The 26086-nt window shown below is 40.3% G+C and overlaps 1 protein-coding gene across 9 annotated transcripts in view; it reads left to right on the top strand.

Annotated features, from left to right (window-relative positions):
- DENND4A (DENN domain containing 4A) overlaps positions 1–24045 on the top strand; it is a 131047-nt gene extending 107002 nt beyond the window's left edge. For 8 of the 9 annotated variants that reach the window (XM_062206164.1, XM_062206161.1, XM_062206166.1 and 5 more), the window contains 10 exons: positions 11628–11722; positions 13273–13448; positions 13542–13688; positions 14689–14887; positions 15098–15352; positions 16962–17079; positions 17193–17219; positions 17709–17871; positions 18039–18103; positions 21272–24045. In XM_062206164.1, the coding sequence (XP_062062148.1) occupies positions 11628–11722; positions 13273–13448; positions 13542–13688; positions 14689–14887; positions 15098–15352; positions 16962–17079; positions 17193–17219; positions 17709–17871; positions 18039–18103; positions 21272–21408 (1382 nt within the window). In that variant the 3' untranslated portion in view covers positions 21409–24045. The remainder of the gene's footprint in view (positions 1–11627; positions 11723–13272; positions 13449–13541; positions 13689–14688; positions 14888–15097; positions 15353–16961; positions 17080–17192; positions 17220–17708; positions 17872–18038; positions 18104–21271) is intronic. The other variant, XM_062206167.1, reaches the window with a different exon arrangement.
- The last annotated feature ends 2041 nt before the right edge of the window (positions 24046–26086 follow it).

The following is a 26086-nucleotide window of genomic DNA, read 5'->3' as shown; positions in this document are numbered from 1 at the left end:
CTGCAGCCGGTGCGCTGCGCCAATCCAAAGCCAGGAGCCAGGTGCTTCCTCCTGGTCTCCCATGCGGGTGCAGGGCCCAAGGACCTGGGCCATCCTCCACTGCCTTCCTGGGCCACAGCAGAGAGCTGGAGTGGAAGAGGAGCAACCAGGACAGAATCGGTGCCCCAACTGGGACTAGAACCCTGGGTGCCGGCGCCACAGGTGGAGGATTAGCCTAGTGAGCTGCAGCGCCGGCCCATTCGTTCCTTTTAAAGGTTTATTTATGTATATGTTTATTTATATAAATATATATGTATTAAAGAATTTTTTGTTTTAAAGCTTTATGTATATATTTATATAAATATTATTTTATTTATGCATATATTTATTTATATAAAGTCAGAGTTAGAGATCTTCCATCTACTAGTTCACTCCCCAAATGGCCACAATGGCCAGGACTGGTGTGGGCCAAAGCCACAAGTCAAGAGCTACTTCCGCATCTCCCACATGCATGGCAGGGGCCCAGATACTTGGGCCATCTTCTGCTGCTTTTCCCAGGCCATTAGTGGGGAGCTGGATTGGAAGTGAAGCAGCCTTGATATGAACTGGCACCCATATGGGATGCTGGCATCACAGGCAACAGCTTAACATACTATGCCAAAATGCTGACACCCCCCTCCCATTCTCTTTTTTTTTTAATAGTATGATGGTTTTTTATTTAAGATTTATTTATTTATTTGAAAGGCAGAGTTACAGAGAGGCAGAGAGAGAGAGGTCTTCCATCCGCTGATTTACTCCCCAGATGGCCACAAAGGCCAGAGCTGGGCTGATCCGAAGCCAGGAGCCAGAAGCTTCTTCTGGGTCTCCCACATGAGTGCATGGGCCCAAGGACTTGGGCCATCTTTCTCTGCTTTCCCAGGCCATAGCAGAGAGCTAGATCGGAAGTGGAGCAGCTGGGATTTGAACCAGTGCTCAAATGGAATGCTGGCACTTGAAAGTAGCGGCTTTACTTGCAACTCATGACTGGAGCCCAGGGAGATTACTGACGCCATGAACAGGAGTGTCAAATTGTTAAGTCAGCAACAGGAGTCACTGTGTACTTACACCCCATGCGGGATCTGTCCCCAATGTGTCGTCTAAAGCCAAGTGATGCTACGACTGGTACTGAAACAGTATTTTTATACTTTGCGTTTCTGTGTGGGCGCAGACTGATGAGGTCTTTGCTAATTATATACTGAAGTGATCTTCTGTGTATAAAGAGAATTGGAAATGAAAAAAAAAAAAAAAACAACAACCTGGTGTTAAAATGGAAAAGGCATAGAAAATTAATTATTTTGAAAAAAAAAAATTAATTATGTAGGATCTCTGTCTTTAATGTGCTGTACATTGCTATTTAATGCTATAATTAGTAATCCAATGGAAGTTTTTTCACTTGATGTTGCTATATGGGCAAAATGTTGAAATCTTTACCTAATATATACTAAACTGATCTTCTGTGTACGAAAAGAATTGAAAATGAATCTTTACACGAATGGAAGGGGAAAGGGAGCGGGAGGGGGGAGGGTTGCGGGCGGGAGGGAAGTTATGGGAGGGGGGAAGCCATTGTAACCCATAAGCTATACTTTGGAAATTTATATTCATTAAATAAAAGTTTAATAAAAAAAAAAAAAAAAAGAAAGTAGCGGCTTTACCTGCTATGCCACAGTGCTAGCACCCCTCCCCTTTCATTTTTTTAGCTGCATAGTTCAGCATGTGTACCTGTGTCATAGTTTATTTTAATCACTTCCGTATCAATGGACATGAAGTTTCTAGTCTTTGTAATTCTCCAATACATATATATCATACTGATTTTTGTAGCATATCTTTGGAAGATACTGCAGAATACTTGAAGTGATAATGCCAAGTTCCTTTCCACAGGTGTACTATTTTGCATTCCCACTGTCAGTGTATGAGAGTACCTGTTTGCCTAAGCTTGTCAACACAGTATGTTGGAAAATTTTTGTTTGTGTCATATGATAGGTGAAGAATGGATTTGGGGTTTTTTGTTTTTGTTTTTGTTTTTTTAAGATTTTATTTATTTGAGAGGCAGAGTTACTGACAGAGAGAGGAAGAGAGAGAAAGGTCTTCTATCCACTGGTTCACTCCCCAAATGCCTGCAATGGTCAGAGCTGGGCTGATCCAAAGCCAGGAGCCAGGGGCCTCCTCCAGTTCTCCTACACAGATACAGAGGCCCAAGGACTTGGGCCGTCTTCCACTGCTTTCTCAGGCCATAGCAGGGAGCTGGATCAGAAGTGGAGCAGTGGGAACATGAACCAGCACCCACATGGGATGCTGGCACCACAGCAGGGATCTCACCCACTACACCACAACACCGACCTCCAGGTTTGGTTTTAATTTATGTTTCTTTTATGAAAATCAAGTTGAGAACCTGTATATGTATTTAAGGATTATTTGTATTTCTCTGGGAAATATCCTTTACTTACATTTTAATCATTAGTCATGTTGGGCCAGGGGTGAGGATGGGGGTGGTGGAGAAAGTATCCTCCCATCCTCTGGTTTACTTCCTAAATGCCTGAAAGCCAAGAACTCAATCCAGGTCTTCCATGTGTGTGTCAGGGACTCAACCACTTGAGCCATCACCTGCTGCCTCCCAGGGTACACATGAGCAGGAAGCTAGAATTGGAAGGTGAGCTGGAACACAAACACAGGGACTGCAATGTGGGATGCAGGGATCCCATGTGATATCTTAAAAAAAAAAAAGATATTTTTATTTATTTGAAACACAGAAATAGAGAGAAGGATATATATAGAGAGAATCTTCTATCCACTGGCTCACTCAACCAAATGACTGCAATGGCCAGGGCTAGGTCAGGCTTGAAGCCAGGAGCTTCTTCTAGGTATCCTTGTGGGTTGCAAGGGGCCCAAGTTTTTGGGCCATCTTCTGCTACTTTCTTAGGTCCATTAGCAGGAAGCTGGATTGGAAATGAAGCAGCTGGGATTCAAACCAGCTCTCATATGGGATGCCAGCACTGCAGATGGAGGCTTAACCTTCACCACAGTGCCACACTCCAACATGATATCTTAACTGCTGGGCTGAATGTTTTGTTTTTTTGTTTGTTTTTTTTTTTTTTGTACATAGTATTACCTCTTTGTATATTAGGAAATAATATTTTGTCTCAGATAACTTGCAAATACTTTCTTTTATCCAAGTTTGGCATTTTGTTCTGTTTTAGTTTTTGTTTTTAATTTTATGTTGTCATATTTATCAGTCTTTCCTCTTATTGCTTCCTGATTTTGAGTTGTTGCATTTCCCCTTCCCAAGGAATTCTAGTGTTTTTTTTTTTCTTCTTAAGATTTTTAAAAAATATTTATTTCCATTTATTCGAAAGAGTCAAAGATCTTCCCTCCAGTGGCCCACACCCCAAATGCCCTCAACAGGCTGGGCTGGGCCAGGCTGAAGCTGGGATGCCATAATTCCATCCACATCTCCCACATAGGTGGCAGGGGCCCAAATACATGAGCATCATCTGCTTCTTCCCAGGGAGGATGCTGGCTGTGGGTTTGTCATAAATTGCCTGGATTGTATTGAGAAATTCACCTTCTATACCCAGTTTGCTTAAGATTTTTATCATGAAAGGATGTTGTATTTTACCAAATGCTTTCTCTGCATCCATTGAGATAATCATATGGTTTTTATTCTTCAATTTGTTAATGGGATGTATCACACTTGTTGATTTGTGTATGTGAACCATCCCTGCATACCAGGGTAAAATCCCACTTGGTCCTGGTGAATGATCTTTCTGATGTGTTGTTGGATTTGATTAGCTAATATTTCATTTAGTATTTTTGCGTCTGTGTTCATCAAGGATATTGGTTTATAATTCTCTTTCTTTGTTGTACCTTTTTCTGGTTTTAGAATTAAAGTGATACTGGTCTCATAGAAGAGTTTCAGAGTTCCCTCCAAAGGAGATCCTTTGCTTTCAATTGTCTTGAATAACTTGAGAAGAGTTGGGATTAGTTCTTCTTTAAAAGTCTGGTAGAATTCAGGCGTGAAGCCATCCCAGTCAGAAGCCGAGCTGAGACTCAATCACAGGCACTTTGAGATGAGATGCAGGCATCTTAACCACTGTGCCAAATGTCCACCCCTCCCCAGTGTTTTCTTGTGTTGCTTGTGTGGTTTTCTTTTTTTAAAAAAATTTTCTGAGGCCTTCAGACTTTATTCAATATATAGATTTCATGGACTACAAACATCTCTGTCATTTATTTTTCTCTTTGATAAACAACCATTTAAAATGTGAAACCCATTCTTAGCTCAAGGCTGTTCCAAAGTAAATTTGACCCTGATTTCAGTATTTGAACTATTTGAAATGTGTAATTGTATATGGTGTGAGGAATATAGTACATTTTTTTTTTCATTTGTACCTTTGCTCTTTCAAAAAGCTTTTATTGTGGAAATTTGCAAACATACACAAGAGTAAAGGGAATAGCATGGTGAATCCCCCATGTATCCTTCACCCAACATTTATCAGCAAATAGCCAGTCTTCTCTCTGCTGCCAACATTTTTTTCCTTCACCACTGGATAATTATAAAGTAAATCCCAGGTGGCATACAGTTTATTTCATATATAGTTCAGTATGGTTCTCTAAAATAAGAGACTTTATGTTACATGCTTTAAAATATTTGTTAAGTATAACAGGTAGAATGTACATAAACTTCACAGATGGAGCACACCCGGATGATGAGTGCTCAGCTTAAGGAGCATCATTCACAGCACGCCCATGTCTGGTCACTGCCCTTTTCCCAGGTAGATATTACCGTAACTGCTGACATCACAGGTTTGCTTAGCCATTTTGAACATTTTTATGGCCTCATACAGTATATCTCTTTTAAGAAGCATTCGTTTTTTGTAAACATCACCCTAATACCATTATCATGCTTTTTAAAATGTGATGTTTATTGTAGAATATATAAAATATTTAGTTTCAAATTTTAACAGTTATCTGCTAAAACTCTTATGTAGGTGATTTATTCAAATTGAGATCCATTCAAGGTCCATGTGTTGTGTTTGGTTGATTTGTCTTGTTAACCCTCTTTACCTTTGTACCCCCTGTGCTCCTGCCCCTGTTTTTCCTTTGCCATGTATTTATTAAGAAATCAGGTGATTAACCATCCCTTTTTTTCAAAACACATTAGCAGTTTATTATTATTATTATTTATTTTTTTTTTTTTTTGACAGGCAGAGTGGACAGTGAGAGAGAGAGAGACAAAGACAAAGGTCTTTCTTTTACCATTGGTTCACCCTCCAATGGCTGCTGCGGCCAGCGCACTGTGGCGCGGTGGGAAGCCAGGAGCCAGGTGCTTCTGGTCTCCCATGTGGGTGCAGGGCCCAAGGACTTGGGCCATCCTCCACTGCACTCCCGGGCCACAGCAAAGAGCTGGACTGGAAGAAGGGCAACCTCTGGTGCCCCGACCGGGTCTAGAACCCCATGTGCTGGCACCGCAGGCAGAGGATTAGCCTATTGAGCCGCGGCGCCGGCCAACAGTTTGTTATGATAAGCAAGTAAAACCTAACCTACAACCTGATTCATATTTAATAAATTTAATGTTTATTCTGTGCTGTAGAATAATTAGATACAGAAGATAACTTGCCCACATAAATGACTGCGATGGTCCAGGCTAATAGAAGGCATTAGAAATTTTGAACTACCTTTAGCAGATGGATTATAGGTTATTGTGGAAACATCAAGGAAAAACAGTTACACCAGCTCTAAGTATTTTAGAGGATGGCATGAGGTTTCAGATCTCTCTTTATGCATCATTAGGGTAGCTCAGTGTGACAGGGGCTAGGGCCAGTGATAGCTCTGGAGCTCTGTTGTTTTTTTGTTTTGTTTTTTGGTCATTTATTTGCAATATTGGCAATCGGCCATTAGTCTGGATCTGATTGATTGCATCCCTATGCTGGTGGTTAATGTTTTTCTATTCCCTCTATTATTAACTGGCAGTTTAGACCATTTCTTAACCTTTACTGTATATTTGTAAGAATGCCCATGTTCATTCATAAAATTTAGTGATGAAATAAAAACAATGTATAGACAAGATTTAGATCACCTCCAGTTTTATTGACTTCTAAGGGTACAGTTTAAAAATTTGTCACGGGACTCCAAATCCCATTAAGCTGGGTGATAAAAATGTCATATTAAGTATTAAAGTAATCATATTAAATGTTAAAGTGAACATATAGATAGGATTAAGTGTTAAAGCAATCATATAAATAAGATCAAGTGTTTGGTAATAATAAAAGTTAGAATTAAAAAAGAGTATGTTCTAACATGAGAAGCAGTCCACACAGCAGACTCATAAAATTACAATTGCTTTAACACTCTGACCTCAGAATCAGCCCTTAAGGCTTCCTGGTCTGGCTTAAAAGCCTGTGAGAGCATTTCAAGCATGGAAAGCCAGGATACTGGCAAAAAAATATTCTACATGAAGGATCTCTCTGAGATTACAACGGAAAGAAGTGGCTATTAAAGGATATACTTTTCTCAGGCCGGCGCCGTGGCTCAACAGGCTAATCCTCCGCCTTGCGGCGCCGGCACACCGGGTTCTAGTCCCGGTCGGGGCACCGATCCTGTCCCGGTTGCCCCTCTTCCAGGCCAGCTCTCTGCTGTGGCCAGGGAGTGCAGTGGAGGATGGCCCAAGTCCTTGGGCCCTGCACCCCATGGGAGACCAGGATAAGCACCTGGCTCCTGGCTTCGGATCAGCGCGGTGCGCCGGCCGCAACGCGCTACCGCGGCGGCCATTGGAGGGTGAACCAACGGCAAAAGGAAGACCTTTCTCCCTGTCTCTCTCTCACTGTCCACTCTGCCTGTCAAAAAAAAAAGGATATACTTTTCTCTAAAGGGAGGAGAGAATTTCTACTTTGCTTATGGCCTTGTCTAAAAACTGATGGAGTTTGTGGATTCAAAAGGCTTCCATATCCTAGGCAGGTCATGTCAAGAGCCTTGGGTGGTCACTGATGTCATACATAAGAGTGTTAATTGTTAAATTAACAACAGGGGCCGGCGCCATGGCTTAACAGGCTAATCCTCCACCTTGCGGCGCCGGCACACCGGGTTCTAGTCCCGGTCGGGGCACCGGATTCTATCCCGGTTGCCCCTCTTCCAGGCCAGCTCTCTGCTATGGCCCGGGAAGGCAGTGGAGGATGGCCCAAGTGCTTGGGCCCTGTACCCGCATGGGAGGCCAGGAAGAAGTACCTGGCTCCTGGCTTCGGATCAGCGCGATGCGCCGGCTGCAGCAGCCATTGGAGGGTGAACCAACGGCAAAAAGGAAGACCTTTCTCTCCCTCTCTCTCTCACTGTCCACTCTGCCTGTCAAAAAAAAAAAAATTAACAACAGGAGTCACTGTGCACTAACTCCCCATGCAGGACCTCTGTCCTCAATGAGTTATATTATGAGAGTTAACTGTAAAACTTGTTCTCAAACAGTTGTGTGTGTGTGTGTGTCTGTGTTTAAATTATTGAAATCTTTACTTAGTATAGAGTTGGTCTTCTGTGTATAAAGTTAATTGAAAATGAATTTTAATGGAGAATGGGACTGGGAAGGGGAGAGGGAGGAGGGGAGGCAGTGTGGGTGAGAGAGCAGGTATGGTGGGAAGAATAACTATATTCCTAAAGTTGTACATATGAAATTTGTATTCCTTATAAAATAAAGGATACAGCCTTGGTCGACAAAGGATTTGACCACAGACACTTACTTTTGTCTTGTTGTTTTAACATCTACTGATATCTGGGGCCAGTGCTATGGCATAGCAGGTAAAGCTGCCGCCTGTGGTGCCAGCATCCCATATGGGTGCCCATTCGGGTCTTGGCTGCTCCACTTCTGACCCTGCTAATGTCCCTGGGAAAACAACAGAGGCTGGCCCAGGTTCTTGGGCCCCTACACCCACGTGGGAGACCAGGAAGAAGCTCCTGGCTCCTGGCTTTGGATTGGCGTAACTCTGGCCATTGCAACCATCTGGGGAGAGAACCAGCAGATGGAAGACCTCTCTCTCTCTCTCTGACTCTGCCTCTCTGTAAATCTGCCTTTCAAATAAATAAATAAATCTTTAAAAAAATCTAATATCCCATTGCCCTTTTTTAAATATCTATTTGAAAGGCAGAGTTTTACAGTAAGAGAGAGGCACAGAAAAGATCTTCAATCTATGCATTCACTCACCAAATGACCACAATGGCCAGAGCTGAACTGGTCCAAAGCCAGGAGCCACCTCTTGGTCTCCCAAATGGGTGCAGGGGCCCAAGGACTTGGGCCATCCTCCACTGCTTTCCCTGGCTTCTTAGCAGGGAGCTGGATCAGAAGTGAAACAGTCGGGACTTGCACCAACATCTGTATGGGATGTTGGAGTCACAGGCTGCTGCTTTACCTGCTAGGTCGCAATGCTGGCCCCTCCCATTGCTCTTAAGAATATACATGAGGGATCTGGCGCCGTGGTGTAGTATAGGCTAAGCCTCCAGCTGAGGCACCTGCATCCTGTAAGGTACCAGTTCCTGTCCTGGATGCTCCTCTTCTGTTCCAGCTCTCTGCTGGTAGCCTAGGAAGGCAGTGGAGGATGACAAGTCCTTGGGCCCTTGCATCCACATGAGAGACCCAGAAAAAGCCATTTGGGGAGTGAACCAGCAGATGGAAGAACTCTCTCCCTCTCTCTCTGCCTCTGTCTCTCCCTCTCTGTAACTCTTGACTTTCAAATAAATAAATAATTTTTTTAAAAGAGGGGACTAGCATTATGGTGTAGGGTAGAACCACCCACAGTGCTGGCATATGGGCATGAGTTTGAGTCCCAACTGTTCCACTTCCTAAGTAAGAGATCTTACTTAAAAATCTTACTTATGGGGCCAGCACTGTGGCTCAGTGGGTTAAAGCCCTGGCCTGAAGCTCTGGCATCCCGTATGGCTGCAGGTTCTAGTCCCGGCTTCTCCATTTCCAGTCCAGCTCTCTGCTATGGCCTGGCATAGCAGTGGAAGATGGCCCAAGTCCTTGGGCCCCTGCACCCATGTGGGAGACCCTGAAGAAGCTCCTGGCTCCTGGCTTCTGATTGGCACAGCTCCGGCCATTGAGGCCATCTGGGGAGTGAACCAACAGATGGAAGACCTCTCTCTCTATCTCTGCCTCTCTCTGTGGATCTTTCAAATAAATAAAATAAATCTTTAAAAAAAAACCTTACTTTAATTAAGTAAAAATAAACAATATCTGTTACACATTACTATAAGCAATTCTGTAAAATAAGAAAATATTAGCCACAACTGAAGGCTGAATGGAAAGAAACAGCAAAGAAGTTCTGGAAAGTTAAGTCCCTAAAAAATTCACTGTGTGTTCATAACTGATCATAAAGATAGAATTAAGTGTCAAAGGGATCACATAAATAAGACCAAGTGTCTGCTAATAATAATAGAATTAAAAACGAGAGAACAATCCAACGTGGGAAGCGTGACATAGAATGGCAGACTCATAGAATGGCAGATGCCCTAAACAGCACTTTGGCCTCAGAATCAGCCCTTAAGGCATTTAGATCTGCCTAAAAAGCCTATGAGAGCATTTCAGGCATGGAAAGCCAAGACACTGTACCCAAAAGAAAAAAAAAGACCTAAATGAAAGATCTCTGTGAGTGAGATCCTGGTGGAAAGAAGGGGCCAATGAAGAAGGAGGTACCTTTCTCTGAAGGGAGGAGAGAACTTCCACTTTGATTATGGCCCTACCTAAATAATGTTGGTGTTTGTGGATTCAAGTGGCTTCTGTAGTCTTGGCAGCTCATGACAAAAGCCTCAGGTGGGTGATCACTGATGTCATAAATAAAGAATGTCGGCCGGCGCTGCGGCTCAATAGGCTAATCCTCCGCCTTGCAGCGCCGGCACACCAGGTTCTAGTCCCGGTCGGGGCGCCGGATTCTGTCCCGGTTGCCCCTCTTCCAGGCCAGCTCTCTGCTGTGGCCCGGGAGTGCAGTGGAGGATGGCTCAAGTCCTTGGGCCCTGCACCCGCATGGGAGACCAGGAGAAGCACCTGGCTCCTGGCTTTGGATCAGCGCAGTGCGCTGGCCACAGTGCGCCAGCCGCAGCGATCTCTGGAGGGTGAACCAACGGTAAAGGAAGACCTTTCTCTCCCTCTCTCTCTCACTGTCCACTCTGCCTGTGAAAGAAAGGAAGAAAAGGAAGGAAGGAAGGAAGGAAAGAAAGAAGGAAGGAAGGAAGGAAGGAAGGAAGGGAGGGAGGGAGGGAGGGAAGGAAGGGATGGAAAGGAAGGAAAGGAAGGAAGAAAGAAAGAAAGTCAATTGTTAACAACAGGAGTCACTGTGCACTTGTTCCCCATGTCAGACCTCTGTCCTTAATGTGTTGTACTAAAAGAGTTAACAGTAAAACTAGTCTTCAAATGTACTTTATACTTTGTGTGTCTGTGTGGGTACAAACTGTTGAAATCTTTACTTAGTATAGAGTTGATCTTCTGTATATAGAGATAATGAAAAATGAATCTTGATGAAGGATGGGATGGGATAGGAAGTGGGATGCTTTGCGGGTGGTAGTATGGCTATGGGGGAAGAACCACTATAATCCAAAAATTGTACTTATGAAATTAATATTTATTAAATAAAAGCTTTCTTTAAAAAAATTTACTGTATGAGATTGGTGTAGCTCTTAAGAAGCTGCTTGTGGGGGTTGGTGTTGTGGCACAGTGGGTTAAGCTGCTGCCTGCAATGCCAGCCTCCTATATGGGTGCAAATTCAAGTTCCAGCTGTTCTACTGCCGGTCCAACTCAGCAGAGGGTTGGGCCCCTGCACCCACGTGGGTGATCTGGAAGAGGCTCTTGGCTCCTTGTTTCTGTCTGGTCCAGCACTGGCTGTTTAACCATTTGGGGAGTGAACCAGCAGATGGAAGATCCCTCTCTCTCTCTGTCACAGTCTTTCAAATAAATAAATTAAATCTTTTTCTAAAAGAGTATACCTGAGTGGAGGATGGCCCAAGTGCTTGGGCCCTGCACCCCATGGGAGACCAGGAGAAGCACCTGGCTCCTGCCTTCAGATCAGCGCGGTGCGCCGGCCACAGCGCACCTGCCGTGGCAGCCATTGGAGGGTGAACCAACGGCAAAGGAAGACCTTTCTCTCTCTCTCTCTCACTGTCCACTCTGCCTGTCAAAAAAAAAAAAAAAAAAAGAATATACCTGAGAATTCATCCCAGTTGTTTAAGTGCAAGATTACTGTACCAGTTCTTTAAAGATTCTTATAAGGCAGAGAATTACCACTAAATCCTATTGTGATTTGAAATAAGTTTAGTTAGTACTTGTTAGACCTTGCAACTGTGTTTATGGATGAAAAACTAGAACCAGCACAATGGGAATCATAAACATCTGGCATGCTTTCTAGCTTGTACACAGAAGGTACTTAATATATTCAGCATATGGGAATCAGTAGAATTAAAGCACATTTCCTTAGATTTTTTTCAATACAAAAGTACATGCATTGAAAATTTTATTATTACCTGTTTTTTCTAAATTACCATTTGTATTTTTCATAGGTTTTTTATCAGAATTTATGGAAACAACAGATGCTTATCTCCTTTCTCATTAATTTTAATGATTTTGTCCTTTATTTTTTACTAATAAACAGGATCCCTGTCAAAGTTTGCCTTACCTGGGAAATCGGAAGTGACATCTTCATTCAACATGAGTAATACAAATATCTTCCAGAACTATGCAATGGAGGTACAGTCAAACGGACATTTCCTTGTACTGCCTTATAAATGTTACATTTAAATATTCATAGTCCCTGGAGAGATCCTTATAAAATTTAAATATATAGCATCTAAATATCTAAAATTTCAGAATGTTTATCAAATCTGAATAAAGTGAAAATCCAGTTTTTGGATACCCATTATTTCAGATTATTGAAGTCATATTACTTTATCGCTCTTAGAACAGTTCCATGGTTACTTTGAGAGTCATAATCTACAAAAGCATTTTCATATTTCACCATTTGAATTTATTCTTTGTTATATATAAGCTCTCTTTGAATGTTTATTTCTTCTTTTTTTTTTTTTTTTTTTGTAAGATTGGTTTTATTTATTTAAAAGGGAGAGGGGGAGAGAGAGATCCTCCATCTGTTGGGTCACTCCCCAAATGGCCGCAACAGCCAGAGCTGGGCCAGATCGAAGCCAAGAGCCAGGAGCTTCTTCCAGTCTCCCACATGGGTAAAGGGGCCCAAATACCTGAGGCATTAGGCCCTCCTCCACTACTTTCCTAGGCCATTAGCAGGGAGCTGGATGGGAAGTGAAGCAGCTGGCACATGAACCAGTGCCCATATGGGATGCTAGCATCTCAGGTGGCAGCTTTATCCCCTATGGTGCTTTTGAAAAAAAAAAAAAAAAAAGATTTATTTATGTGAAAGTCATAGTAACAGAGAGAGAGAGACAGAGAGGAAGACAGAGATCTCCCATCCATTGATTCTGTCCCTAAATGGGGACAACAGCCATGGCTGTTGAAGTTGGGAGGCAGGAACTGTATCTGAGTCAGTCACAAGAGTGGCAAAGGGCCATGCACTTGGGCCAACATCTGCTGCCTTCCCAAGCACATTACTGGGAAGCTGGATCAGAAGTAGAGGAGCTAGGACTTGAACTAGCACTCCAATATGCAGTGCTGGTGTCACAAGCAGCAGCTTAACCTGCTACACCACAGTGCTGGTTCTTACAGCAAGGATTTTAAACTGTCTATGATGGGAGACCACAGCTGTTTGTGTCTAATTTCTATTTTGTTTTAGCTAATATTATTGTAAAATACATTGATTATACACTTAGATGTTATAGCTATGTCAGATTACTTTAAAAAGTTTCTAAATCCTCCCAATAATTTCTTTATTTACCCCATCACAAACTAGTAAGAATTTATGGACCATCTCAGGTATGGTAACCATACTTTGAGTAGCACTGAGCTATAGTATATAAATAATTGCAAATATTGTTTTGAGCATTAAGAAATTAATGCTAGAGTTTAGTTTTCATTAATAAAACTACAGCAAATTTTGTAGTAATTACAGTGGAAGAAAATCCTCACTTAAATGCAAGTTTCTCTTTCAGGCAAAAATTTTGGAAGAGATTTAGCTGAAATAGTCAAAGATGATTCTAGTAAATAATGCAGCAAATGGAATCCATTTTTTTGTTTTTATAATGTCTGTTTCCTGATGAGTTTTAATTTTTCAGTAGATTTATGAAATGGTATTTAATCCAGCTTGCTTTGTAAAGTGCCATCTTCTCCCATAGGTTCTCATCTCAAGTTGTTCTCGGTGTAGAACTTGTGATTGTCTTGTCCATGATGAAGAAATCATGGCTGGCTGGACAGCAGATGATTCAAATCTCAATACTACGTGCCCATTCTGTGGCAATCTTTTCTTGCCCTTTCTGAATATTGAAATCAGAGATTTAAGACGACCTGGAAGGTAACGATAATATGCTTTTTTCCCTCAGTGTTTAAGTATCATGTTTCCTGGAGTATCTCTTTTCTCAAAAGGCTCTTTTGATTTACATTACAGATACTTTTTGAAGTCAAGCCCATCTACAGAAAATATTCACTTTCCATCCTCCTTTTCAAGTCAAACGAGGCGGTCTTGCATTTCAACATCAGCCTCCGGTCTTGACACATCTGCTGTTGATGTTCAAGGGAATTTTGATCTAAACAGGTAATTATGATTATGTGGAACAACATATATTCCACATGTTTTAGATGTATGACATAAAAAATACCTGACCATTTCAGGTTTAAATTTCTATAAAAAGTAGATTCATAACTTTAAATTGTTATACCTAGTTAAAACATTATTAAAACCAATAGCTTAGATAATTAATATAAAGTTATATGTTATGCTTTATGAATCCCTAGTTTAAGCTATATGTCTATATAATATTTATTTACTAGTGTTTTAGATGTAAAAAAAAAAAACTGTAGAACACTTTAGGTTTATAATGACCATCTTACCTCCATTTCTTCAAGAATTAGGTCAGTGCTAACTCCTGCTTTGGAACATTTAATTTTCCACTTTAGAGTATCTAATAATCTAAGAAAACATTGGTGTAAGAACTATAAAACTAAACTAAGACTTACACAGTAAGCCTAATGTAAGGAAATGTTCTCTTAAATGCAGAAATCAGCTCCTTTTTGCAGAAGTGCCAGGAGGACCAGAGGTAGCTAGAGAGGTGAAACCATGTTGGCAGCTGCATGTATAAAAGATGCCTATATAGTACTGGCAGACTAATGCAACCTGTGTAACCCTAAATACTTACGCAATGAAAACAAACGCACCTCCTTCATCGTAGTTCTATTGTGGCCCTTGTCTTTGACTCTCTTCTACGAGCTTGTGACGCCTAAAGGAGTGTGCGCCCATTTGCTGCTTCCCACTCCTAAGGCCTGGTGTGATTCCTGCTACATAACGGTTGTGCACTAAGAGTTTTGAATAAGTGAGTGAATCTTGACTGCTTAAAGTTCCCTTGATAAAAAAGGAAAGTTGACATGACTACATTTCCTCAAAATATATCCTATTTCCAGCTGAAGCCTCAGTAACATTTCTTTAGATTTATTTTACTGTCTCTGGTTCCATTTCTAAAGAGAAGAACGTAGTTCTTCTAGATAAAATGAAATATGTCTAGACACTGACGTGCTTTTTTCTTTTTTTGACACCAAAGTAAATCTAAACTGCAGGAAGATTCCTGTGCTCGAAGTATTCAGATCCCTGCTAACAGATCAAAAACAACCATGTCAAAATGTCCAGTATTTCCAATGGCCCGAAGCATTAGTACTTATGGCCCCTTGGATAAGGAAGATACCAGAGGACAGAAACTCATTCCTACAGGCAGCCTGCCAGCTACTTTACAAGGAGCTACAGTATGTATTTTGCTATTTTTTTCCTTTACAAATGATTTTGTTTCCCTTATCCTAAAAAGCCTTATTAGCTTCAATTTTGTTAGTGTCAAGAAGATTGTCTCTTTTATGATGTAATTGTGTTACCTTTAAAATCATTGGCAGGGATTTTTTTAATGGTTTAATAAAAATCATTCTTATATTTACCATTTATGGGTTTTATTTATTCAACAGGATTCTTTAGGATTAGAATGGCACCTTCCAAGTCCAGATCCTGTCACTGTTCCATATCTTAGTCCTTTAGTGGTCTGGAAGGAACTGGAAAGCTTACTGGAAAATGAAGGCGATCATGCAATAGCAGTGGCAGACTTTGTGGACCATCACCCCATTGTGTTTTGGAACCTTGTGTGGTATTTCAGACGCCTTGACTTGCCCAGTAACTTACCTGGATTGATTCTTTCTTCTGAGCATTGTAACAAGTATTCAAAGGTATGAGACTAAAAATTAACTGAAAAGCAATGACACTTACCATGTAATGTTTGCATATTCCTAGTGATAAAAAGTAAGGTTTGTTTTTATGCTAAGTAGTTTATTTATTTGAGAAGCACAGTTAGAGAGAGGGAGAGCCCGAGAGAGAGGTCTTCCAATCCCTGCATCACTCTCCAAATGGCCACAATGGGTGGAGCTGAGCTGATCCAAAGCCAGAAGCCAGGAGCTTCTTCTGGGTATCCCACATGCATGCAGGGGCCCAAGCACTTGGGCCTTCTGCTGCTGCTTTCCAGGCCATAAGCAGAGAGCTGGATAGGAAGAGGAGCAGCCAGGACATGAACCAGTACCCATATGGGATGCTGGTGCCACAGGCAGAGGCTTAGCCTTCCACGCCATGGCACTGGCCCCACTAAGTGGTTTTAATAACCATCTAAATCATTAGATAAATAAAATTGTTGTAGTTGCATTTACAAAAAATATGTTTCTTCTTACAGTCTAGAAAGAACAATAAAATTGGATTTTTTTTCTGTTTGTTTTGTTTTGTTTTAGCCTTCTAAAATTTACACAAAGTGTGCTTGAATGTTTGTTAAAGCTCCAAAAATAGGGGCCGGTGCTGTGGCATAGTGGGTAAAGCCACCACCTGCAGTGCCGGCATCCCATATGGGCACCGGTTTGAGTCCCAGCTGCTCTACTTCCAATTCAGCTCTCTGCTCTGGCCTGGGAAAGCAGTAGAGGATGGCCCAAGTCCTTTTGGCCCCTGAACCCACATGGGAGACCCAGAAGAGGCTCCTGGCTCCTGGCTTCAGATCAGCACAGCTCCAGCCGTTGGGGCCAATTGGGAAGTGAACCAGAGGATGGAAAACCTCGCTCTCCCTCTTCCTCTCCTCTCTCTGTGTAACTCTGACTTTCAAATAAACAATTTTCTTTTTAAAAAAAGTAAAAATCAGAAATTAAAAAAAATGTTCCAAAAATAAATTGGAAATGACTCTTCAGAGTTTGTGAGTTAACCCCACTCATTCTATACAAGCCTAACAGTTTTTAGGAGGATTTCTGTAATTCATATTTCAACCATATGATACCATTTTCTTTATTTCTTTACTCTGAATGTTTGTTTAACATTTAGTCAGTTAGGTTGGTGCGTGTTCATTGTATTTTTGCTGTTCTATAAAAGTCTACGTTTTCAGAAGCTAGCTCCACCACTAAACTGCAGTCCGAGTTGAGGAATTTTGTCTTCTCACTTCTTACTCTTCATGTCTGTAACTGTACAGATGGTTTGGATTTTGACTAGATGTTAACTCACAGTTATTTGGGCTAGGCTGTTGGACTGATAGAATAGAGAGTGGGACCCCTGGACTCAAACATGAGCAGGAGGACCAGATTGGCCCTTCGTGGAACTCTTTCTCCCTCACCGCAATTACTTCCTTAAATCATTAACTTCTCACTGTAAGTATTTTCCTGTAGTAGATACCAAATGCATGTAAATAGGTCTCTCTGTCCTTTCTCTCTTATGCACAAATATCCTTAAAAATGTGTAAAAATTATATAAGCTATTTACAAAAAGTGATCATGTAAGAATCATTAATGGATGCTTGTTTATTCCGTAACACAGATTCCCCGCCACTGTATGTCTGAAGATAGTAAACATGTTTTGATACAGATGTTGTGGGACAATATGAAATTACATCAGGATCCAGGACAGCCCTTGTACATCCTCTGGAATGCTCACAGTAAGTACCGTCAAGGAATGATGATGTCTTCCCTGTGAGAGCACTCTATGCTTGCTTTAAATAGCTAAACTAATGTATAACTGACTTCTACTGTACTACTTTTTGTCTTACAGGTCAAAATCGTACTCTTTTGTTTGAGAGTGAGTGTTAAGTTTGATTTGGTTTTTTTAGTGTTACCTTCTGTGGAGGTCTAGGTGGTTTGGGGTTTTGGTTTTATTTTGATTTGGTTTCTGGGGGGCGCTATGTATGTGTTAGAGGGGTCGATTGTGTTTTGTACAGTTCAGCTTTCAGCACATTGCTTGTCCCAGTTTCTTTGTTTTACTTATTTTTTTGTTTGACTGCATCTCAGAATGCTGATGTGGAACTTCCTTAAGGGGTTTTATTAAAGGAAACAGTATTTTTAGTTATTGTCTGTTTGAACTGCAGAAAGCTTTAGGCCTGTTTTGGTTATTATTTGTTGAATTTTTTTCCTTTTTGGCTGTCTTCATTCTTAGATTTCTGTTCCTTTATATGTTGCCCTTATTTTAAGTGCTTTGTAGCATTTGTATTAGCTGTTAGTTGCTCCTTAATTTCCTTCTCCTTTCTCCACAGATCATTTTCCTTCATCTGCTCTTTTCTTCTTTTTACAGCCCAAAAGTATCCCATGGTCCATTTATTGCAAAAGAGTGATAGCTCATTTAACCAAGAGCTATTGAAAAGTATAGTTAAAAGCATTAAAATGAATGACGTCTATGGCCCAATGAGTCAGATTTTAGAGACACTGAATAAGTGTCCACACTTTAAAAGACAGAGGTAAGTCATTCTCTTAAACAAATATGTTGTTCCTCTAAGGCAGATGCATATTGTTTGCTTAGTAGTTTGTGATTATGTCTCATGCTTCTGTTAGCTTAAAAACGTTTATAGAGAGCATATAGACTACATGGGTACTAATATTTTCTCCATGTCTTGCCCCATCCCAGGAGTTTATACAGAGAAATACTATTTCTCTCACTTGTGGCACTGGGAAGAGAAAACATTGACATAGGTAATTCAGCATAATACATAACATTTAATATTTATATGTCATAGTATATTTTCAAAGTTTTTATATTCATAGTCTTTGTTATTATATTAACTTATTAGAAGAATTATTTCTTTGTGTGTTTTTGTTTTGTTTTCTGTTTTTGCCTTATGGTCCTGGTAGTAATAATAATGATGGTAATAATTGTAGTAATAAAATTAGTGGTAATAATAGTGATAAATAATAAAAGTTAACTGCTTACTAGGTGGCTCAAACTGTAGCCCGTGCTTTCCATGTATCATCTCACATAATTCTTTCAAAAGTCCTACCTATGACATTGAAACCATTGTTACTTTGATGTTATTGAGGATACTGAAGGTCTGAGAAGTTCAATATCTTAATTTCAGGTTTCACAGTAATAATAGATCCATATTGAAACCAAACAGTTTTAATTTCCAATCCCATGCTTTTAACTATTGTATTATGTCACTAATGACATTAAGCTTGTTCACAAAGAATGAAGGGCTGGTCATTTGATGCAAAGCTTAAAATGCAAATGGGGACGCTGCATCCCATATCAGAGTGCCTGAGTTTGAGTCCCTGCTGTACTTCCAATCCAGTTTCCTGCTAATGCACACCCTGGAAGAAAATAGTCAATGGCTCAAGTGCTGGCGTCTCTGCTACTGACGTGGGAAACCTGGATGGAGTTCCAGGCTCCTGGCCTTGGCCTGGTCTAGCCCCAGCTGTTGCCCGCAACTGGGGAGTGAGCCAGCAGAAGGAAGATCTCCCTGTGTCACTGTCACCCTTTCAAATAAATAACTAAAACTTAAAAAAAAAAAAAATCAGCCAAATATACATGCTAGAAGTTCCCAGACTTTGGTTGGTCACCGCCTTCTCTCAGTTATTATTGTGTCTGGCCTCTCTTAAGCTTCCATTTCAAACCTCTTGTTGATTCCCATTTCTAGGTCCTAAGAAAAAGAACTAGTCCACTGGTAGGCCAAAGTAAGAAAATTAGCGTTCAGCTGAATTTAGATTGCTGTCAGACCTTGAGAGACTTTGGCAGAGTTTTGGCCTTCTCTTGATAATTTGTATATGATTAAGAGGTTTCTTGTGTGGTATCTACTGTGGGTGCCAGCTTAATTAAGCCTATTCACCAGTTAACATGTATGTGATGGATTCTGCTTCTCTCGGGTGATTGTATGCAGGTCTTAAGAAAGACCTAAAATTCTTCAACATCAGCAGTTGCATTGACATTTGAAGCAACACAGCTATTTATTAGTGGCATCAGAGTCATAATGATAATGTTTGATAAGCATATATGCACTTTTATAAGTTACTCAGACCAGATGAAGCATGAATAGAGAGCCAGGACCCTCCCTGTGTGCTGCTTCCCGACAGTCACTCGGGGGTGAGTGACAGAGCTTGATTAGTGAAGGAGAGGGCTGACACCATCCCTAACTGGGTCTCTCAAAGTACCATCTGACCAGAGGTGACTTATGGGAACTTTCAGCCTTCATGCCAAGAGAAAGATTGTAGCATTTGTGAGCAAAGGTGTGTATGAGTGAAGTGGGTGTGGTATTTTAAATAAAATAAGCACTTAACAGATAAAGACAAGGACATTAATTTAGTTAGAAAAAAAAATAAGTCTGCTCATATAAAAGACAGCAGTGGGAAATTGGCTTACACTGAAATGGACTTAAAGGATTTAGATATAAACTCAAGCCACATAGTTCAGTGTCTTTGTTTTAAAAAAGAAGCATGATCCAGAAAAATTTAATCAGAGGACACTATACTTGGAAGTCACATTAAATTGTCACCACCTAGTTGAAATAAAACTGGGAAATTTTTGAGAAGCCCAGTAGAAATGTAGAAATTATTTAGAGTTAAGGAATATTTGATGGAGAACACTAAAGGAAGTACAGCTGTATTGAACCTGTAAACAAATACTGTATGAAAATGCTGAGCTCCCCTTCCAACTAGAAAGAGGGAAAAATGAGTGGGTTCAAATTGCAACTAGGGGATTTTAAGCAGAATCTTTTAATATTTGCTTTTTTACTGTAATGGTTGTAAAACACTGGAGACTACTAAAAAGAAAATTGAGAAATGGTGCCTACATAGTTATTCTGAAAAAAATATTTTACAGGAATAGATAAGAATAAAAAAAATAGTGAAGGAAATGATAAGGGAATTAAAAGGGCACACTAGAAAATATCTAGTTAGCACACAAGAGGGAAGTAATGGAGGAGTTGGGTGGGAGCATAAGACACATGAGTAATCTTCGTGGAAAATGCTGTTCCCCCTTCCCTAAAAAAAAAAAAAAAAAAAAATGCATGGAGTGGGCATTTAGCCTAGCAGTTAAGTCCCCAGCATTCCACATTGGAGTGCCTGGGGTTGACACCTGGCTCTGGCTTATGACTCCAGCTTCCTGTTACTGCAGTCCCTGGGAAGCAGTGCTGATAAGTCTATGTGAGCCCCTGCCACCACTCACATGGGAAACCTAGACTAGGTTCTCAGCTCCCAGCTTTAGCCTAGCCCTAGCTCAGCCCTAGCCCAGCACTAGCCATTACAGGCATTTGAAGAGTGAACCAGCAGATGGACGCTTGCTCACTCTCAAATATTTAAAAATAAGTAAAAGTGCGGCCGGCGCTGCAGCTCACTAGGCTAATCCTCCGCCTTGCGGCGCCAGCACCCCGGGTTCTAGTCCCGGTCGGGGCGCCGGATTCTATCCCGGTTGCCCCTCTTCCAGGCCAGCTCTTTGCTGTGGCCAGAGAGTGCAGTCAAGGATGGCCCAAGTCCTTGGGCCCTGTACCCCATGGGAGACCAGGAGAAGCACCTGGCTCCTGTGGTGCGGCGGCCATTGGAGGGTGAACCAACGGCAAAGGAAGACCTTCTCTCTGTCTCTCTCTCACTATCCACTCAGCCTGTCAAAAATAAAAATAAAAAATAAATTAAAAAATAAATAAATAAAAATAAGTAAAAGTTAGCATCATGAAACTCTTTTAGGTTTCATTGGTCTGTGCAATCCAGCCCTAAAATGCACAGGTGCCTAGCTTTGTAATTTGTTGTCCTTTGGATGGCAGAAATATCCTAGAGATTACTTCTTGGTCTGTAATTCTGTGGTCCTGTAGTATCACAGAAACGTGATTATTGTCTACATCAGACATAAATGTTGTTGTGCCTTTATTTTTACAGATGCGTTTGATAAGGAGTACAAGATGGCATATGACCGTCTGACACCTAGTCAAGTCAGGAGCACACACAACTGTGACAGACCACCAAGCACAGGGGTGATGGAGTGTCGGAAAACCTTTGGAGAGCCTTATCTTTAAGATGTGTGTGTGTGTGTGTGTGAACACTCAATATATATGTACAGTTGGTGTATAAAGGAACACTTTTTTGAACTCTAAACTTTTTTCTTCAATCTTTGAGAACGCTTTTGTAAATGGTTCGGAAGGCTCAGGTGGTTTCTGTACAGATGTTGTGAGGAGAGACTGTGACCACTAAGGAGAGAGCCACTTGGTTCCCCAGTTCTTTTTTTTTCCCCATTTAACTCTCCTATAATAAATAATTAAGTATTTTTGTGATGAGGAAACCCCTAAAGGAAATTAGTTGCCATAAAATAGACAACTCTGTTACGGTTTCTCTTGAAAGAGATGGTAAAGTCATGTATGGAACCTCAACAGAAATGTAAGATCAAAGTAGCGCCTGTTTTTTCATAGCCTATTCAGATATTTTGACCATGAAGTTGTATTATACATATTTTAAATTGTTTATAGTAAGTTGATATTTTTTTAATTTTTAAATTTAATATAGCAAACTTAAAATGAACTTAAACTTACAAAACAAGCATTTATTTTCCTTGTCTGCTGCTATTTGAAGTAATTAATTAGTACAGCTGCAGATCTCTCTATATGTATATATATCTATCTATATATTTTTTATTACTTGGGAGAATGAATTTTAAAACGTCAGTGCTAGTGTTGGTGTTGTTCTAGGATTGCTTGTTAGTACCGGAAGCCTGACTGCGCTGAGTCATGGCAGGCTTAGTATGCGCTGCCTGCCTGACTCACTGAGCCCTGTGAAAGGAGAGCCAGGCTGCAAAATTTTCTCTACTGATAATAAATGCATATCATACACAGGGAGAAGAATAGCTCCCAAATCCAAGTAGCGATTTAAATTTTAATATTCTACATAAAAACCTACACTGCTACACTGGGAAATAAGACAGTTGACTCTATTCCAAATTTTACTCTTGTTTTAATGTCTAAAATACTGGGTATGACACAAATTGTACTATAAAATATTTATCTGAAATATGATTTATGGAGGTATTCTGTTAATACTATATATAAATATTAAAAATATTTTTTTCAAAAACAGACAGTAATAGCCCTCTAAAAGTATACATCCTGATAGAATTTCCCATATTGAGGAACTTAATTATTTTTTAACAAACTTCAGAATCTGAAGTTTGTAGAACTTGAATGCAGAAATTTCCAGAAATCAGACAATAAATTGAATGTTTAAACATCATGAGTATTAAATACTTTTTTTAAAAAATTTTAGTTGCATTATTTCTAATGACTTTCTCTGGGTAATTTCTGATAAAGTGCATTTTTTGGCTGTTGCAGTTATAGATTTTCAGTGTGTCTTTGTGTGTACATTTGCACACATCATCATTAATAGAGGTAATGTTGAGCCATTTTAAAGACAGAAAAAAAATGGATGTTCTCAAGTTCAATGTATAAAGCAAATTGAGTCCACAACTTTTAGACTGGAGATATGTTGGAGTTCTGAGACATAGAATCAGTTCACCTGCAGAAAAAACACTTTGAGTTCACACTATTAGTGAATAGCACCAAGCTGAAACATTTCCCAGCTTTCTACTCCGGGAGATAATGGAGTTTACAAATGTAAAACTTCAGTTCGGTTGGGAACTGAACTTGCTTACTTGAAAACTGTGGTGCTCTGCACTGGGATCTGCCTCTCTGCCTCTCCTTTGTAAAACCACGCAAGCCCTGCCCTCTCCCAGTCAGACCCAGCCTCACATTCCACTTCTGTCTTTTGTTCTCTAAATCATTTGAAAGTTGTCCACCGAGAGAAACAATGCTAGGGGAGTTTTTGGCATTGACCATAAAAATCCCTCCAAATGGGATTCTGGGGTTCTCTTCTAGTTTTCGTTGTTTGTTTTTATTCTCATATAAAGACAGCTTGCACTATTATTTACTTTTTCTGTAACACAAATACTATGTAGGTGTCATAGTTTATTTATTTGAAATGCCTGACAAAGAGTGATGCAGAGCTCATTCTTTTTGGCTTAGTTTCATTTGGAAAAGTGATTGTAACTTTTATTTCCTCCCCCATCCTGAGTTTTCTTTGGATAGAATCACATTTCCCTATTTTTAATCCCCAGGAATAATACTACACAAAGTCAGTCTTGAAATACTAAAACATGAATAGAAATTGATAAACCCTCCTCAAGAGAAAATTAAAATACAGATCATCCCTCTTCATTGACTCCGTACAAACTTTTCTCCAGTTTTCTCTATCGGACATACACTTTGGAGAATCGTGGCCACTCATTGGAGAGACACTCTTTGCTATGTTATCTCTTATTTTCTTATTCTTAGTTGTTCTGTGCTTCAACTGTTGAAAGTGAACCATGCTGTTTGCTGGTGTAATCTGTTTACTGCTCCTCCCATTGTGTTTTGAATGTCACATGTTTGTATTTTATATAGTGTTTCAGATATTCAACTTTTTCCTCCTATTGTCAGGGAATTATGTAGCTATTCATCTTCTGATTTTGTCATTTTTTTTATTTTAATTGTTTTAGCTTTAAAATCCTATAACTACCAAGTTATTATTAGGTTTTCTAATATGTCTCCCTATTTTTGTATATAGAGAAATGGCCCCAGAAAATGTTTGGTTCAACATTTTAGGCAATAAATAACTTATTTTTTAATTTATGCTGATAATTATGATGCTTCAGTGCAATTAGCAAGTGTTAGCCAATTATACATAGACGTTGTATTGTGTTTTCAAATACTCTGTAAGTGTGTGGTAAGAAAATCTCCCTGGTTTTTTGATGGTGTGGTGGTGGTGATGGTGGCTTTGTTTTTCGGGGAGGGTAATGTGCAGCAGCCTGGCTTTGTGTTTGTTCTTCCACTAGAACTGGAAAGCTCCTGCTGGGCACTTTGTCTCAGAGCAGGAAAGGAGAGAGCAGGCTGCCTCTTTGAGAGGGCCCTTGGCCTCTGTGCTGTGGTTAGCTTGCTCTGCCCCTTCCTGTTTGGATAGAAGACTCAGTTTTATTTCAGACTTGAACTCCGTAGCAGCTGCGTACCAACTTACCTTAATATCCTCAGTACTTGATGTCTTACCTGTCCATATTGCCTTCTTGCTCTGGCCTCAAAGTAAGCAATTTTGCTGAATTAATTATTTTAGTGCACAGATCAATATAGGAATTTCTATCTGTTATTCCAAAGTCTGCTTGCATATGCTTGTGCCCTGAGACAGTAACAGACTTTTGATAAAGTTACTGCTGCCTGTCCATAATTGCTGTTTATTTGGGTGGCTCCCTCTTTCTGTATTTAAATTTTTTTACTCAAATGTAATACTGTTATAAAAATGATTGGAGCAACTGATGGATTTTTCTGTAAGTGAAATTCTCTATTTTGCTTGTTTATCTCACAGTGAAGGTGCTGAAGACCAGAAACGTGCCTTTTGTTTCATAGGCCGGCTTGGGCCAGGGTACGCTGGCAGGGTCTAGTGACCCCCCCAGGAATGGGCAGGCCCATTCATAAGCCCTCTATTGGCACCTTTCATAGTGAGCCATCCCAGAACACATCACCAGCTGCACCTGCAGGGGGATTCTTCCCATTTATCTACCAGACTGTACCCTAAAGCATTTATTCCAATTCCTGCCTTCTTTCATACTCAATATTTAAATAAATGATAATATTGATATAGGCAGTGCTATTAAAAGACCAAGCCTCTAATGTAATAAAACCATTTTCAGATCTATTGATAATAGTACAATATAACATTCGAAGTGCATTATACCCTTTAAACAATTTTCCAAAATTTGAAATAGATCCCTTTTTTCTCATAATATATACAATCTTAACTTATTAACATTAGCAAGAATTTCACATTTTAAAAGTCTGGCCCAAACCTGTTACCATCAAGGAAATGCAACCTCACGGAGGATGAAGGAGACCATGCAGCCTCCCGTCTTCTAATTCACATCCCACACTGGGCCTTTCTCAGCTGAATGAGTGACCTAAAATTTGGCCCAGGTAACTATACAGATCATTTTGCCTATCAAATGAGAGGACCATCTGAATATTAACTTGACATTTTTATATGGTACTTTACCTCTAAAAAAGCATGACTTTAATAGTTACAGGTTTATAAATGTATAACAAAAATTTCAGTTTTCAAGCATAACGAATTGACTTTCGAGGTTATGTAAGTTTTCTATCTCCTTAAATCTTCTTTCTCTCCCCCAATGAATTTCTCACCATCCATCAAGACCCAACTTCCATTTTTTGTACTTTCCCTTTCCTGTCATAAGTATGAAGTGACCAGAATTTTCTTTTGAGACAAAGGGAAATACCAAAATTTCAGCAAACTGAATGGGAAAAGGAGGTTAGATCATGAGAGTTGGTTTGAATCATTAAATGGACATTTGAGCACTTTGTCATTACAGAACACTTCATTGCCATCACTCTTCCTCCAGTCTAATGGAGAGGCAGATCTCGGGCTGTTGGGGAGAGCTGACGTCTCCGAGGCTAGCTGGAGGTGGCCACAGACACCAGGTGGATACCCAGAGTTTTGAGGTTAGGGTCTCCCTTCCACAGGCATTGTTTTCTCCTCCGTTCTTAAGCCATGGTTTACAGAGACGCAGCAGTGCAACATCAGGAAAGAGGCTATTAATTTTAGAATGTGGAATCGTAACATGATTTCATGTCCTTCATTCTTCTTTTGAGCATTCGTACTCAAGTAACC

Source organism: Lepus europaeus, chromosome 11 (genome assembly GCF_033115175.1).
Source record: "Lepus europaeus isolate LE1 chromosome 11, mLepTim1.pri, whole genome shotgun sequence".
NCBI lineage: Eukaryota > Metazoa > Chordata > Mammalia > Lagomorpha > Leporidae > Lepus > Lepus europaeus.
This window is presented reverse-complemented; position numbering and strand designations above follow the sequence as displayed.